General features: G+C 44.9%; 2 protein-coding genes across 2 annotated transcripts; both read left to right on the top strand.

Annotated features, from left to right (window-relative positions):
- Positions 1–779: 779 nt before the first annotated feature.
- On the top strand, positions 780–16,059 carry LOC101171243 (mitogen-activated protein kinase 13). The gene is made up of 12 exons (XM_004070226.4): positions 780–956; positions 2,227–2,356; positions 2,990–3,048; positions 3,266–3,371; positions 4,084–4,113; positions 5,779–5,826; positions 10,888–11,002; positions 11,642–11,713; positions 11,993–12,072; positions 12,241–12,319; positions 13,341–13,514; positions 14,992–16,059. Exons 1-12 carry the CDS (start codon positions 844–846, stop codon positions 15,075–15,077), a joined length of 1,092 nt encoding a protein of 363 aa, XP_004070274.1. The 5' UTR covers positions 780–843; the 3' UTR covers positions 15,078–16,059.
- LOC111947636 (uncharacterized protein C2orf16-like) lies at positions 5,833–8,686 on the top strand. The gene is made up of 2 exons (XM_023956306.1): positions 5,833–7,582; positions 8,453–8,686. Exons 1-2 carry the CDS (start codon positions 6,619–6,621, stop codon positions 8,644–8,646), a joined length of 1,158 nt encoding a protein of 385 aa, XP_023812074.1. The 5' UTR covers positions 5,833–6,618; the 3' UTR covers positions 8,647–8,686.
- Positions 16,060–16,152: the final 93 nt, after the last annotated feature.

Raw genomic sequence — 16,152 nt, 5'->3', positions numbered from 1 at the left:
CCTGCAGATGAAACGTCCTGTTCCTCAGCATAAAACAACAAAAAATGCCACAAAGTGCTCTTCCTCCTCAGACGGAAGCGTCACACAGACGTAGAGATCTGGTCTTTGGTGGAGGAAGAAAGGACTGAAGTGGACATCTGCAGGGACACCGACGGCTTCATCAACGGGCTGTAAGCTAGCAGGAGAGGGTGTAAACAAACAACTCTCAACTATGAGTGACAGGGAGGGGGGCCGTACTTTCTCTGTGCAATTCTGACCCCGTCTACCTTTAGAAATAAAAACAAAAAATGTACATTAATTTAAAATTACTTTTTGTTTCGTTGGTTGCAATGTTTTTTCCCATCATTTTTTAACGTTATCATGAAGTTTGGGTTTGAGGTCCTTCCACAAGTTTGTTTTTTAAAAATATCGCAGCTTTTACCCCAATATCTACCATCCATGTTTTAATGACACATTATCACACTAACAGTAATAATAATAATATAATAATAATATTAATTATAATCATAATAATGTATTTAATTAAGCAAATGGGATTTAAGTGACTTTTTTGTTTTGTTTTATTTCCTGTCTTTTTAATCTATACATTTCATCATTTCTGTAATGAGTTTGATAACTATGTGTAAATTATTTATTGCTTCGACTACAATGCTTGAAAAAAATCAATAAATCAATCAATAAATCAATCAATTATCTATGATGGTTTGCTTTGTGGCCCGGTGACTTATTTTGAAAGGTCTCTCCGGAAGTCACGTGTGGTCGTGTTTCTCTGCTGGCAGGCTGACAGGCGGGCTGTGGGAGGGAGGTGAAGTTTCTGCTGCTTCCTCGCTGCTCCTCTTCATCATGGACGCGAAGACACATTTCACCCGAGAGGAAATCAACAGTACGGTGTGGGAGGTCCCGGAGAAATACACGCTGCTGAAGCAGGTCGGAACCGGGGCGTACGGTTCGGTTTGGTGAGTGACTTCTTCATTTACCCCCCCCCCCCCCCCCTTCCCCCCGCACCAAGTGCGTGCGTGCGGGACCTGGCGGAGCGTAAAGGGTCGATGGACCCTCACTTAGCGCTGATGATGATGATGATGATGATGATGATGATGACGATGATGATGATGATGATGATGATGGAGGAGCTGCCAAAGGTCGCGCGCGTGAACCCCGTCTGCGTTTGCGCCCAAATCCCAGCGCGGATCCGCAGCCTGCCAGGTAAACACGCACGTGCCGTGCCAGCTCAGGTGAAGCTGGAGGCTCGTTCTCCAGCCTCAGGAACAGAACCGGTTTGGACGGAATCTGATGAAGATGAGGTGACAGCACTGAAGAGGAGCGGTCCAAACCTGATCCAATCCTCCAAACCTGATCCAACCCCCCCTCTACAGGACGACATTCAATCAAACGCCTCCAGACTGTGACCTAATTCTAGAATAGAATAAAATAGAATATCTTTATCAAAAGGAGCATAAAATCAAATCAAAACACAAAGAAGTAACAAAATACAATAATAATAATAAAACAAAACTCAGTAAATCGTAGTAAAACAAACAATAAATCAAAAGCTCTCCTGAATAAAAACGTCTTGACCTCAGATTTAAAACAGTCGATCTGACACAACGACCATGGAGGGAGTTCCAAAGACGAGGACCAACGGCGTGAAATGACGGCGGGTTTTTGGAACGCCTAAAAGATTTTGGTTGGAAGACCTCCAGGATCGGGCCGAAGAGTGCGGGGTTAAAGGTCAGATATGAACGTCGGAGGTTGACCGTGCAAGGTTCTAAAAATTAAAGTAGAATTTTAAAATCAATTCCAAATTTGACAGCTAACCGATGTAAAGCAGACAACAGAGCAGTGATGCGTTCACTGGTTCCTGTTAATCAGGATTGTTTCCATAAATGAACTCCCAGATTATCTGAAGGAGTCTTCTTCATCTTGATGATGAATCCCAAATCCCTGCTGGCCTCAGGAGTCCTTCTGTTCTGCAGTCACCAGTGGCGTCTGGATGCATCCGTTTAAAAATGGCTCCGCCTCTCTGTTTCACCAAACGCCACCTGTGCATTGCTGTTCTGCAGCACCGCCCCTCACCTATGTGGGCAGATGAACCCCCCCCCTGCCCACACGCTGCCGCCCTGCCACTCATTCATACAGCCGCAGCGCTCAGACGGAGACGCGGCGCCGCCCCCACACGTCCAGAAACAGAACCGCTCTGACGTCTTCCCGGCTGTCTTATCCCCGCAGCTCTGCCATCAACGGGAAGACCAAAGAGAAGGTGGCCATCAAGAAGCTCCACCGGCCCTTCCAGTCGGAAATCTTCGCCAAGAGGGCGTACCGAGAGCTGCGGCTGCTGAAGCACATGAAGCATGAGAACGTGAGTACGTGGAGCCCGGCTGGAGCCCGGCTGGAGCCCCTGCTTTAGGAGCTGCTGCCTGTTTTTGTGGCCTTGGGAGAGCTGGAGTTTGAGATACGCTGTGAGTGCCGGTTTAAGCTCCTCCCACGTCCATCAGAAGTTCATGGCTGTGTCCGAGTTCCTTCCCTACTCAATTTATAGAGCCTTCTCCATTTTATAGTTCTGTCCGAATCTACGATTCCAAAATCCAGTGACCTAGAAATTTCCCAGAAGTCCTGTGAAAAACCAGTGTGCATTGATGCTCACTAGGTCGGCTAATATAGACCACAATGCATTGTGTCGGAACAATTTTTGCCCAAAAAATGTATTTAAAGGTATTTTTTAAAAATAAACAATCAACGTTTTTATCTTTAGAAGACAGTGGACTCATAAATGATCATCGTAAAACGCTCACATCAATTACATTTTAACCTCGTATCCGCTGTTTAAAAAAAGAAAATGTAGTGAGCGTGGCGTCTGAATTGCTTTGAAAATTCAGGGCACTACATAGTGCAGCACTATGTAGTTTTTTTAGCAGTTAGGGGTCAGGGTGGGAATCCAGACACACTCCATGTTTTCCTGTAACAATGAGCCGTTTTGTCTCCGTCTCTGTAGGTAATTGGACTTTTGGACGTGTTCACACTCGCCTGCTGCTTGGATGAGTTCCAGGACTTGTGAGTATGAATCTGCACCTCTACCTTGGCGGCTCTACCTGTCCACCTGCATCAGGAACATCTGTAGGCCGGGTTTGGACCGGTTTAGTCTGCAGAGGAAACAACACACAGCTGCTAAAAACCCCTGAAACATTTCACCACTCAGACATTCAGCATTACAGCTTTAGCTAATGATGTGCTAATGCTGTGGTTTTGCTCTGACTCTGTCCTCTCCCAGCTGCCTGGTGATGCCTTACATGTATACTGACCTGTCAAAGGTGCGAGGGTCTCTCTCCGACGACAAAGTCCAGTTCCTAGTCTACCAGATGCTCTGTGGACTCAGGGTGAGGCGTAACAAGAAGCGAGGAATCCTTTAAAGCCCCACTCTGATGAAAATGGGGTTTTTAACCTGTTCTGGTGGCACATTTTTCTGGTGACGGAGGAAGAAAATTAAAATTACATTTCTGAGGATTTCTTTATTCAAATGGTTGTAAAACGAGGGGCAGACGGATAAAATGGCGTTTGAAAAAGCTTCGAGTTGTGACACGGAAGCTAGAACTGAGGCCCACAAGCTCCAAGCTCCGCCCCTTTTTTATCACCCAGCTGCAGACAAACCGATCCACGAACGTCTTTGATGTCCTGGTCTGAGCTGGAATCTGGATCAGAACTGTACGGATGGATAGATCTGATGTTGCTGCCATTTTTGTTGCACCGCTAATGTTACGGTTGGGGCTGTAAGCTAGCAGGAGAGAGTGTAAACAAATGGATGACGGGGAGTGTGGGGAGCCTTACTCTGGGCCAGTAGTCCAGCCCACAACTCGGAGGTGAATTTCTAATGATCTCCTGCCGCTCTGCAGAAACTATGTCATAGAAAACAATACAAGTTTTTGGCTTTTACCTAAAAGTGACATCATCGTACCTAAAAGACCACCAGGGAACGCTTTGGCAACAGATTCAAAGAGGATCGGAGTGGGACTTTAAAGGGATCATAGAACGACTAACGTGGTTTGAAGAACTTTCTCTGTGTGAACCTAAGCGGCGTTTCTCTCTTTGCAGTACATCCACAAGGCGGGAATCATCCACAGAGTGAGTCCAAAGCCTTTAAAGATGTTTAGAAGTGAAAGCATCAAAGCGTGTTCGGGTCATAGGCCGACACGCCATGCTGCTTTAATAACGAGTCAGACCCGGGCCTCAACAGGTTGGATGACTTCAGTCCTCGCAAGATTCACTGCAAGTCTGGAAATGTTAGGCTCCGCCCCCTCCCAAGCAGCAGCAGCAGCTGCGTGGAGTGGAGCGTACCAACTCTTCTTTAAGTCTTTGTTTCTTTTAAACGTCAGGAAGAGCAGGAGATCTTTGAGAGAACGCAATAACGGAACCGGGTCTAGAACCAGACCGACGTCTTTTTTCTGTTCAAATGAATCAGTCCTTCATTGGTTCTCTGGATGAAAGAAGGAAGTGTAAAACTTACCAGAGCATTTCCATCAATGTCTCTGAATGCAAACAGTCATCAGAATGGATGCGAACATCGGATTTGATTCCTGCAGTTTTGAAGGATTTTTTTTTTTTACTACAATGTCCAACCCAAAATCCCTGTTGGGATTCAAAACCAGCAACCCTCCTACCCTTCCTTCCTTCATTCATCCCACAATCCCTCTATGTCTTTAATTGCAAGATTAATATTTTCATGACCTAAAAGCTTTTTGCTCTAAATACTTTATGCCAAAGTAGAAAGTAGGCCTGCACAATAAATCGTTATGTATCAAGCTGTGCAAAACGCATATGGTAAATGGTTACCTTAAATGTGCTAAAACAAACTTATGGCAGCTTGAAGTATTTAACCAATCAAATCCATTTATGCATTTGACCAATCGGATGGACGCCTTCGTGCTGTTGACCAATTGGGTGGAGCCCGTTAATGTTAGATGTAGACGAGGGTTGACTCTTATTTAAATTAAACTGTTCCAGTGAAATAGAAATGACGTGTTTTTGGTTGTTTTGCTCTTTGTTCACGTATCGCAAGCTTTATCGTCATCGCAATATTGATCACTAATCATATCGCGTGTTTTCCCTATGTTGTGCAGCCCTGGTAGAAATAAATATTAGATAGATAATAGATAAAATCCTTCATTAAATTTGAGAATCATTTGTGAATTAGCTGATATTGCCTCACAGTTTACGACTCTGGAGTCGGACGTTTTGTTCACAGTTTGTTCCAGCTGTCACAGGGGGGGGGATAAAAGTCCCATTATCTATCAAACACCAAGGTGTGTGACATTTATTCTCCACATTTGACCCCTCCCGTGGCGGAGCGGTGAGCTGCAGACACAGCCGCACAGATATGATTGTTTATTTTAGGATCATAATATTTAGTTTGTAACTGAAACTGCAGTGTTTGGATGAGGATATGAGAAACAGAATCTTCTAAAACAAAATGACCATAAGGCTGAAAATTATTCAGATAACGATGATGATGATGATGTGTGTGTGTGTGTGCGTGTGTGTGTGTGTGTGTGAAGTGTAAAAATGTGTTCTTGTCTGGTGTTTCTGAACCAGTTCTGGTGTTGCTAACACTCGGTGACTCAGTGACATGTCTCCATATTTCTGCTGGAGCGTTTCTCTTCTTGCTGGTTTGTACAGGATTCTCATTCCTGCAGCAGTAATGCATCGCTGCAAAAGGCAGATCGGATAAAAGCTCTCAGACGTCGTCCGCCCGCCTGTCATGTCACGAACTAACACTCGTTTCCCCGACAGGATCTGAAGCCGGGAAACCTAGCCGTGAATCCAGACTGCCAGCTGAAGGTGCGTTCGTCCCAGAGCAAAAACTGCTCTCCAGACACGCCATCATCCAGACACGCCATCAACCAGACACGCTATTATCAACCAGACACGCCGTTATCCAGACACGCCATCATCCAGACACATATTCATCCAGACACGCCATCATCCAGACACGCCGTCATCCAGACACGCCATCAACCAGACACGCTATTATCAACCAGACACGCCGTTATCCAGACACGCCGTCATCCAGACACGCTGTCATCCAGACACGCCGTCAACCAGACATGCCATCAACCAGACATGCCGTCATCCAGACACGCCATCATCCAGACACGCCATCAACCAGACATGCCATCAACCAGACATGCCATCAACCAGACATGTCATCAACCAGATACTACATCATCCAGACACGCTATTATCAACCAGACACGCTATAATCAACCAGACACGCCATCAACCAGACACGTTATTATCATCTAAACACGCTGTTATCATCCAGACACGCCATCAACCAGACATGCCATCATCCAGACACGCTTTTATCAACCATTCACGCCCTCAACCAGACACGCCTTCAGCCAGACATGCCATCATCCAGACACGCTATTATCAACCAGACACGCTATTATCAACCAGACATGCCATCAACCAGACACGCCATCAACCAGACATGCCATCAACCAGACATGCCATCAACCAGACACGGTATTATCAACCAGACACGCCATCATCCAGACACGCCGTCAACCAGACACGCTATTATCAACCAGACATGCCATCAACCAGACACGCTATTATCAACCAGACATGCCATCAACCAGACACGCCGTCAACCAGACATGCCATCAACCAGACATGCCATCAACCAGACACGCTATTATCAACCAGACATGCCATCAACCAGACACGCCGTCAACCAGACATGCCATCAACCAGACATGCCATCAACCAGACACGCTATTATCAACCAGACACGCCATCATCCAGACACGCCGTCAACCAGACATGCCATCAACCAGACACGCTATTATCAACCAGACACGCCGTCATCCAGACACGCCGTCATCCAGACACGCCGTCAACCAGACATGCCATCAATCAGACATGCCGTCAACCAGACTTGCCATCAACCAGACGTGCCATCAACCAGACACGCCATCAACCAGACATGCCATCAACCAGACACGCTATTATCAACCAGACACGCTATTATCAACCAGACATGCCATCAACCAGACACGCTATTATCAACCAGACATGCCATCAACCAGACACGCCGTCAACCAGACATGCCATCAACCAGACATGCCATCAACCAGACACGCTATTATCAACCAGACATGCCATCAACCAGACACGCCGTCAACCAGACATGCCATCAACCAGACACGCTATTATCAACCAGACACGCCATCATCCAGACACGCCGTCAACCAGACATGCCATCAACCAGACATGCCATCAACCAGACATGCCATCAACCAGACATGCCATCAACCAGACTTGCCATCAACCAGACATGCCATCAACCAGACACGCCATCAACCAGACATGCCATCATCCAGACACGCTATTATCAACCAGACACGCTATTATCAACCAGACACGCCGTCATCCAGACACGCCGTCATCCAGACACGCCGTCATCCAGACACGCCGTCAACCAGACATGCCGTCAACCAGACATGCCGTCAACCAGACTTGCCATCAACCAGACATGCCATCATCCAGACACGCTATTATCAACCAGACACGCTATTATCAACCAGACATGCCATCAACCAGACACGCCATCAACCAGATATGGCCTCAACCAGACATGCCATCAACCAGACACGCTATTATCAACCAGACACGCCGTCATCCAGACACGCCGTCAACCAGACATGCCGTCAACCAGACATGCCATCAACCAGACACGCCGTCATCCAGACACGCCGTCATCCAGACACGCCGTCAACCAGACATGCCGTCAACCAGACATGCCGTCAACCAGACATGCCGTCAACCAGACATGCCGTCAACCAGACATGCCGTCAACCAGACATGCCATCAACCAGACACGCCATCAACCAGACACGCCGTCATCCAGACACGCCGTCAACCAGACATGCCGTCAACCAGACATGCCGTCAACCAGACATGCCATCAACCAGACACGCCGTCAACAAGACACGCCGTCAACCAGACACGCTATTATCATCCAGACACGCCGTCAACCAGACATGCCGTCAACCAGACATGCCGTCAACCAGACATGCCATCAACCAGACACGCCATCAACCATACACGCCATCAACCAGACACGCCATCAACCAGACACGCCGTCAACCAGACACGCCGTCAACCAGACATGCCGTCAACCAGACATGCCATCAACCAGACATGCCATCAACCAGACACGCCATCAACCAGACACGCCGTCAACCAGACACGCCGTCAACCAGACACGCCGTCATCCAGACACGCCGTCATCCAGACACGCCGTCAACCAGACATGCCGTCAACCAGACATGCCATCAACCAGACATGCCATCAACCAGACACGCCATCAACCAGACACGCCGTCAACCAGACACGCCGTCATCCAGACACGCCGTCAACCAGACATGCCGTCAACCAGACTTGCCATCAACCAGACATGCCATCAACCAGACACGCCATCAACCAGACATGCCATCAACCAGACATGCCATCAACCAGACATGCCATCAACCAGACATGCCATCAACCAGACACGCTATTATCATCCAGACACGCCATCAACCATACACGCCATCATCCATACACGCCATCATCCTGACACGCATTCTAAGAATGCATCTTTACTCTTAGGTTGACCGTATACAGTGGTGGACAAAGTAGTTGGTACCCCTCAGTTAAAGAAAGAAAGTCCACAATGTTCACTGAAAGACTTGAAATGTTCAAAAGTACGGTAATAATAAATTAAAATGTATTGAAAATTAAATAATCAAAATCAGCCATTACTTTTAAGTTGTTGATTAACAGACTTATTAAAAAAACAAACCGATGAAATAGGGCTGGACAAAAATGATGGTACTCATGACTTCATATTTTGTTGCAAAACCTTTTGAGGCAATCACTGCAATGAAACTGTTTCTGTATTTGTCAATGAGCCTTCTACACCTGTCCACAGGTATTTTGGCCCCCTCCTCATGAGCAAACTGCTCCAGTTGTCTCAGGTTTGACGGGTGTCTTCTCCAAATGGCATGTTTCAGCTCCTTCCACTGATGTTCAATGGGATTCAGATCTGGGCTCATAGAATCCACTTCAGAATAGTCCAACGCTTTTCTCTGAGCCATTCTTGGGGGTTTCTGGCTGTGTGTTTTGGATGGTTGTCCTGTTGGAAGACCCATGACCTGCCACTGAGACCAAGCTTTCTGACACTAGGCAGCACATTTCTACCCAGAATGCCTTGATAATCTGGAGATTTCATTTGACCTTCACAACTTCAAGACACCCTGTTCCAGATGCAGCAGAGCAGCCCCAAAACAGAACTGAGCCTCCTCCATGTTTCACAGTAGGGACAGTGTTCTTTTGGTTGGATGCTTCATTTTTGAGTCTACCAACATAGAGCTGATGTGCCTTACCAGAAAGCTCCAGTTTGGTCTCATCTGTCTAAAGGACATTTTCCCAGAATCTTTGTGGCTTGTCAACATGCATTTTTGCTTTTTTATTATTTCCTTTCAACGTCTGGATAATATGTGCCACTGTGGTCACAGGAACTTCAAGCTGCTTAGAGATGGTTTTATAGCCTTTTACCTTTACCATGTTTGTCTATAATTTTGTTTCTAATGTCCTGGGACAATTCTCTCCTTTGCTTTCTGTTGTCCATGTTCAGTGTGGTTCACACCTTTTCACCAAACAGCAACTATGTGACTATTTGTCTCCCTTTAAATAGGCAGACTGACTCATTCTGGGTTTGAAAACAGCTGTGATGTCAATTAAAGGACATAGCTGAGTTCATCATGACCCCCTGGACAATTAGTTATCAGTCTTTTATGGAGGTACCATCATTTTTGTCCAGCCCTATTTCATTAGGTTTTTTGTTTTAAATAATTCTGTTAATCAAAAACTCAAAAGTAATGGCTGATCTTGATTATTTATTTTTCAATAAATTTTAATTTATTGTTACTTTTAAACTTTTCAAGTCATTTCGGTGAGCATTGTGGACTTTCTTTCTTTAACTAAGGGGTACCAACTATTTTGTCCACCACTGTATCTACCAGAAGCTGAGGTTCAGACTGGTGCTGCTTCAGATCAGTCATGTGCTCTAAATCCCGCCTTCGTTCTTCGTGGCGTTCTTTCAGTTTCTAGATCACAGGAAAGTTTAAACGGTGCTGCAACACAGTTTTGATTTCAGTTTCAGTCAAATCCAGAAGACCCTGAAGGGTCTGGAGCTTCTTTCGGCTGCTGAGCGAGAAGCTGGGAGGGGTTGGAAGCTCCTGAAGCTCTTTGGTTTTAAAGCAAACCTTTTTCAGTGTAAATCAGAGACTTCCTGTCCCAAAGCTTTTGGTCAGTCTGAACATTTGTGATAAGAAATGCGACCTGGAACAAACGTCCCTCCACGTGATCATGGGAACTTCTGTTTGACTGGTTTCTCTTTCAAAAGCCTTTAAGTAAAACTGACTTTTGATCATTCATAAAAAATATATATATCATTTTACAATACACATTTTTAACCCTACAAAGAGAAATTTTACCACTAAAGTCTGTGGCTTCAGCTTCTGCTTGTTTGCTCTCCTCTTCATGTGGGTTTCTGAACAGGATCTCACCTCAAATCCACCAAATAATGTCCGACGTTGGATCGTGATATGAAGGTGTTTGACAGTGAAAGACGCAGCGCGGCGTCTGTAGATGCGGAGTGCAGACAGGAATGTCTGAAGTTATGCTGCAGAAATGCTTATGAACATTCATGTGGACATGCAGCGTTTTGAAGGCCTCTCTGGTTCCTGTAGTCTTTTATTTTGACAGGGTGATGGATCCAGTCCGTCTTTATTGACACTCGCGTGAGCCTCTATGACCCAGACTGATCGTTTTTTGGTTCTGCCGCAGATCCTGGACTTTGGCCTGGCTCGCAGCACGGATGCAGAGATGACGGGCTACGTGGTGACCCGTTGGTACCGTGCGCCTGAGGTCATTCTGAACTGGATGCACTACACCCAGACTGGCAAGAGCAGCAGTTGCTAATGTTTCCTCTGTCCTCCTGTTGGTGTCTGTGCTGGAACCGTTCAGTGTTTGTCGGCTCACGCGCACCAATGCTCGCAACACACCAGCTGGGCGGGGCCAGCACCACCCGGGATTGATGGTTCGCCATCCTTTGGCTCCAAACTCTTTTAATGCTGATACAGTAAGGGGCGGGGCTTATTCTTTCTACTGGCTACATCATCTGTCACGGCTCACTTGAGCTCACCGCACCAATGTTCTATTCACCTGCGCGAGGCGGGCCCAGCGCCTGGGAACCACCACGGCTTCCAGCGGGGGCGTGCTCCGAGGCTCCGGCGTCCCCCAGCTGTGTGCTGCGAGCAGTTTTCCGTGTTCGGTACCACTGCGGGTCAGAAACGTTTCCTAAAAGTCTAGAAACAAAGTTGGAATACTTGCTGAAAAGCGCATCTCAGTGGATCTGTTGGACGAGCAAACGGACATGTGGTTTCATGACCCCTCCCCAAAGCTGTGCTGTTGTTTTGTGAAGGGCCTCAGTCTGGGACTGAAGGCGCCACAGATGTTTGTTGAGAGGAAAAGCTGACCTTCTTCATTTCTACTGCGGCTCCCGTCCTCTGGCTGACGACTCTTTTGCTGTTCCCTCTAGTGGACATCTGGTCAGTGGGGTGCATCATGGGAGAAATGATCAACGGAAAAACGCTTTTCAAAGGAAAGGACTGTATCCTGTCATGAGCCGTGTCCCAGTTTTAGCTCTTTGAGGAGAAATGATCCTTTTATTTTAACTTGATCAAACACTGATGATAACAAAGTGGCCGTTTATTGCAAAAAGAGAAACATCCAAAACAAAATGTACGAGTTTTTTCTGTTCTTCATTGTTTTACAGGCTTCACTGAGGAAAATCTAGCTGATCCTCTGATGTCTTTTTGGAAACTAAATGTGAAATATCTAGATGTGATGATAAAAAAGTCAATTTCCAATTCTTAACTGCTGCCTCCAGACATGGACCAGCTGACTCAGATCCTGAAGGTTACTGGAGTCCCGGGCCCGGAGTTTGTTCAGAAACTGGACAGTCCGGAGGTGGAACACATTCAGTTTGTCCATTCTGGCTTCAGCCTGAACAAGACAGTTGTTTTTTCCAATGATGTCCTCTTGCTCTTAAATCCACACCAGTTTTAAGGTCTAACCAAACCTGTACAGAGTTAAAGTGGAAAGTCTTTCATTAAATGGGATCCATTTCTCAATCAGGCTAAAACGTATGTGAAGAATCTGCCTCGCTACCCAAGAAAAGCCTTCTCCTCGCTCTTCCCCAAAGCCAGTGAACTGGGTGAGTTGGTTTCCATCCTTCCCATCTCTTTTTCCTGGTTTTGAAGTCACAAACCGTTTAAATGGCTCATGATTTTCAGTTTTCATTGATGCTCTCAGAATTGTTATTTAGGAAATTTCATCACAGAATTTACATGTTAAGGAATTTTATGGAACACATTGGTTTGATAAGGAAGAATTATCAAAGTGATATTTGTTACCAGAATGTGTTTGTTTGTGTGTCAATTGTGTTGAGTTTCTGTCGGACATGCTCTGGTTCTCATGATCCGATGGTGTCTGAGCTTCTTTGGGTTCTGCTTCAATGTCTAGATTTACTTCATGAGAAACAACGTTTCTACTGTTTCTACTTTCTTTAAAGTCCAACGACTTTAAAGAAAGTCACGCAGGTAAACACAGGTGAGCTGTGAGGGACAGAAACAGGTGGGTTACAAAGAGGCTCCTTCACATCAATGGCACCATCTGCTGGTCCTCCTGCTGGTCCTCCTGCAGCTCTGCACGCCATCCTGTGGCCAGACCGCTGAGCTCCTGCAGAAAGGTCGTTTCTTACGTCCTCTGCAGAATCACACTCGCCACCACAGGAAGGCCTTCCTCCTGGTGTCTGTAACCCGTCTGCATTTAGAAGTCTTACGTGGGCTTTAAAAGCCTAGTTGGTGGCTCCTGCGTAGGAACTGCTTTCCTGTTGTCATGGCTACCGGCCACAACACAAGTCTATATGAACATGCATCGATAGCAGCAGGCTTTTAACACAAGTCTGACATCATGCATTATAGATTCAAAGGACAGCAGCTTTCAGGTTCTGCGATACATCATTCTCAACAATAGATCCTTGATGCATCCCTCCATATGGTTATTGAAGCTCAAGCAGATGTGTGTATGACAGCTAATCCTACGATCAAACTAATTCCCCCTCGACTGCACCTTTTTCTGTGAGAATGTCCAATACTGAATTCATGCACGTGTTTTAATAAAACTCTGTCTTTATTTGAATGCATTGAATCAGAGTTCTGAAATTCCCCTTTCAGCCATCGATTTGCTGGAGAAGATGTTGGTTCTGGACGGGGATGAGAGGCCCACAGCAGAAATAGCTCTGGAGCATCAGTACTTTGACAGCCTACGAGACCCGGACGACTTACCCGAGCCGGTGCCGTACGACGACAGTCACGACAACGCCACGCTGTCCCTGGATGAGTGGAAGCGTGAGTCGCCAACACAAAATGGGTTTTTCTTCCCGTTATTCTGGTTTCATTGTTTCAGGAAACGTTTCAGAAAAAGACTGAATAAACTGCTATCAGTGCTCCAGACATACATTAAGATTCTATAAAACTCAAGAGCCAAAACTTATCTATTTAGGGGTTTTACACGCAAGTAGGAGTGACAGAAAACGATTACATATCAGGTCTGCACTCGAAGTGCAAATGAATTCTCACTGTTATATTACAAAGAAGAACACACACAAACAACATCCTCATGTCTGTGGCCTTCAGCTCCCAGGACGGCGAGGTCAACGGCGCCCGGGTTGTTTTGAAGCAGCTGCGAGTGTGCAGACCAAACGTCTCTGTGTGGTCGTCATTTGATAAAAACAGGGAATACGTTCAATAACACAAAGGATGTCGTGTCTAACGATTCTTTCTAAAGATTAAAACAACAATGTTAAGTTGAGTAAAAGCAAAAACAATCGACGTTTCTATGACCTAGATTTGGATGATATTCTACAAACTATGAGTTGTGTGATCACACAATTTAAACTAACTAACAAGCTAAGAACTTCGAATAGATCCAAAGGTAAAAGGAATTTCTCAACGCTTCAACAGCAAACAGCTGGTCTTCAGTTAATAAATTATAGACTTGTTAATTTTCTAATACAAACACATTTTCATTTCAGAAAAACTCCAAATTTGAGATAATTAAAAAAGATCAAATCAAATATTAACCGTCCAAAAGATGATCCTATTTCAATTTGTTCCATTCATTTTAAACTTGAATTTTCTCTGAATTTGGATCAGAACTGCAGCCGCGCTAGTTTAGTACCTTTTCACTTATATGCAAGTTTTCTTTAAACAAAAAAAACTAAAAAACACAAAAGCAATTATTCAAATGTTTGAAAAAATCCCAAGCTAACATTAGCGTGGCACAAAAATTGCGAGCAAAATCTGAGATATCCAGCTGCACAGCCAGACGGCGGCTCAGACGAGGTAAACGAAGACGGGAATGCATTTATTTGTCTTCAAGGGGAGGATTTGGAATTGCAGGAGAAAGTGGAATTTTGCTGCGTCATAAGTCTGAGCTTTTTTTCATCTGCTCCTGATTCAAGACGATTTAAATTAATACTCAGAAATGCAGTTTCAAATCTTTTCTACTCATCCGCTATTGTGAGAAAAATGAACATGTTAAAAACACCAAAAGTAGCTTTTCCATTGGAGTGGGTCTTGAATTCTTAGTGGGCCTGGACATTTCTCTGCTATTTGCTGACACACAGCATGTCTGTGGAGGATTGCACAAACGCTTTCCTGTCCGTTACCATGTGATTCCATAAGGACCCGTCAACTCTGACTTGGAGAACCCAAACTGATGCAGCGCTGCTGCTGGTACTAAACGTGGTTCTTGCTACACTGATCACTCTGAAGCTGTTGTTATTGGATTAACTTTGTAATTTCTTCTTTTTTCCCCCCACAGGATTATGTTTCAAGGAGGTAAAAAGCTTTGTGCCCTTTCCACGGCGGGACTCCAAGAGAAAAAATACCCTCACGATGTCCTCATGATTCTCTCAATGTGATGTTACACAACCCTCCCACCCCCTCAGACAGCCAAGGGTGCCCTTGTATATTCCAGCCGCTGTTTTTTTAGGGTTTGTTTGTTTTTCATATCCATCCTCTTTGTGAAATTCTTTACTAAACATCCTGCCTTTTGTGTAGCGCCTTCAGACAACCTTTGTTGTCCTCTGGTGCTTTATAAAGAAACTGAATTGAATTAAGTGTCCATCAGTAAATTGTGTCAGAAATGAGTTGACTGTACTGCAGGGATCTCTCATGCAGACTTCCTGTTATAATGGTTTCCAAATAAACAATAAAACCAAACATTTGAAGAGCTATTTTTGTAATTCTGACATACATTATGGATGAAATGAAGGTAAAGAGGGTATAAATGCTTCAGAGGAGGCAGCTAGTTATGAACACGAGATGTGTGGATGAAGATTCTCCGTCATACTGTGTGGTCACTTTGTCTTGAAGTTGGATCACAGGCATCTGGACTTGTCTTCACTTCTTTTACCTTTTGATCAGTGCAAATATGCTGGTCTGCCTTTCAGAATTGGCTGACAGGTAAAAAATATTGGCCGATAAATTGGACGGCCATTGAAACTAGGATGACTGATAAAATGAAGACTATTTAATTAACGTATTGATTTGATTAACAAATACTTCATCCATAATTAGACATTTGTAAAGGTGAAAGGCCTAATAAACTGGGTTCTGAGTGATCTAAAAACTATATTCCAGATCCTTACATCACACTAAAAATAAAAGTTCCCCAAAAACTCGCCATTTATTAGATTTGTGCAAACCCCTCAAAGCAATTATTGTATTTTCCTCTCTTGTAAAAGTGTATATTTTTGTTCTTTTAATGTGTTTTCCTCTGCTGTTGTTTCAACATCCCATAATAATAATGTGAAAGTTGGCCATGCCATAATTGTTTGTTAAATCCTCATGAAATAACAAAGAGAGAAAATAAAAATAATTTTAACAATGATCAGTGCAGACAAACGTGTTTGGGTTATAAATTAACCAAAATTTAAATAGAAAAACGGGTCGATCCAGCTGCTCGTGGCCGATGCCGCGA

The sequence above is a fragment of the Oryzias latipes genome, chromosome 7 (assembly GCF_002234675.1).
Source record: "Oryzias latipes chromosome 7, ASM223467v1".
Lineage (NCBI taxonomy): Eukaryota > Metazoa > Chordata > Actinopteri > Beloniformes > Adrianichthyidae > Oryzias > Oryzias latipes.
The sequence above is the reverse complement of the archived record's forward strand: the minus strand, read 5'-3'. Positions and strand labels throughout refer to the sequence as shown.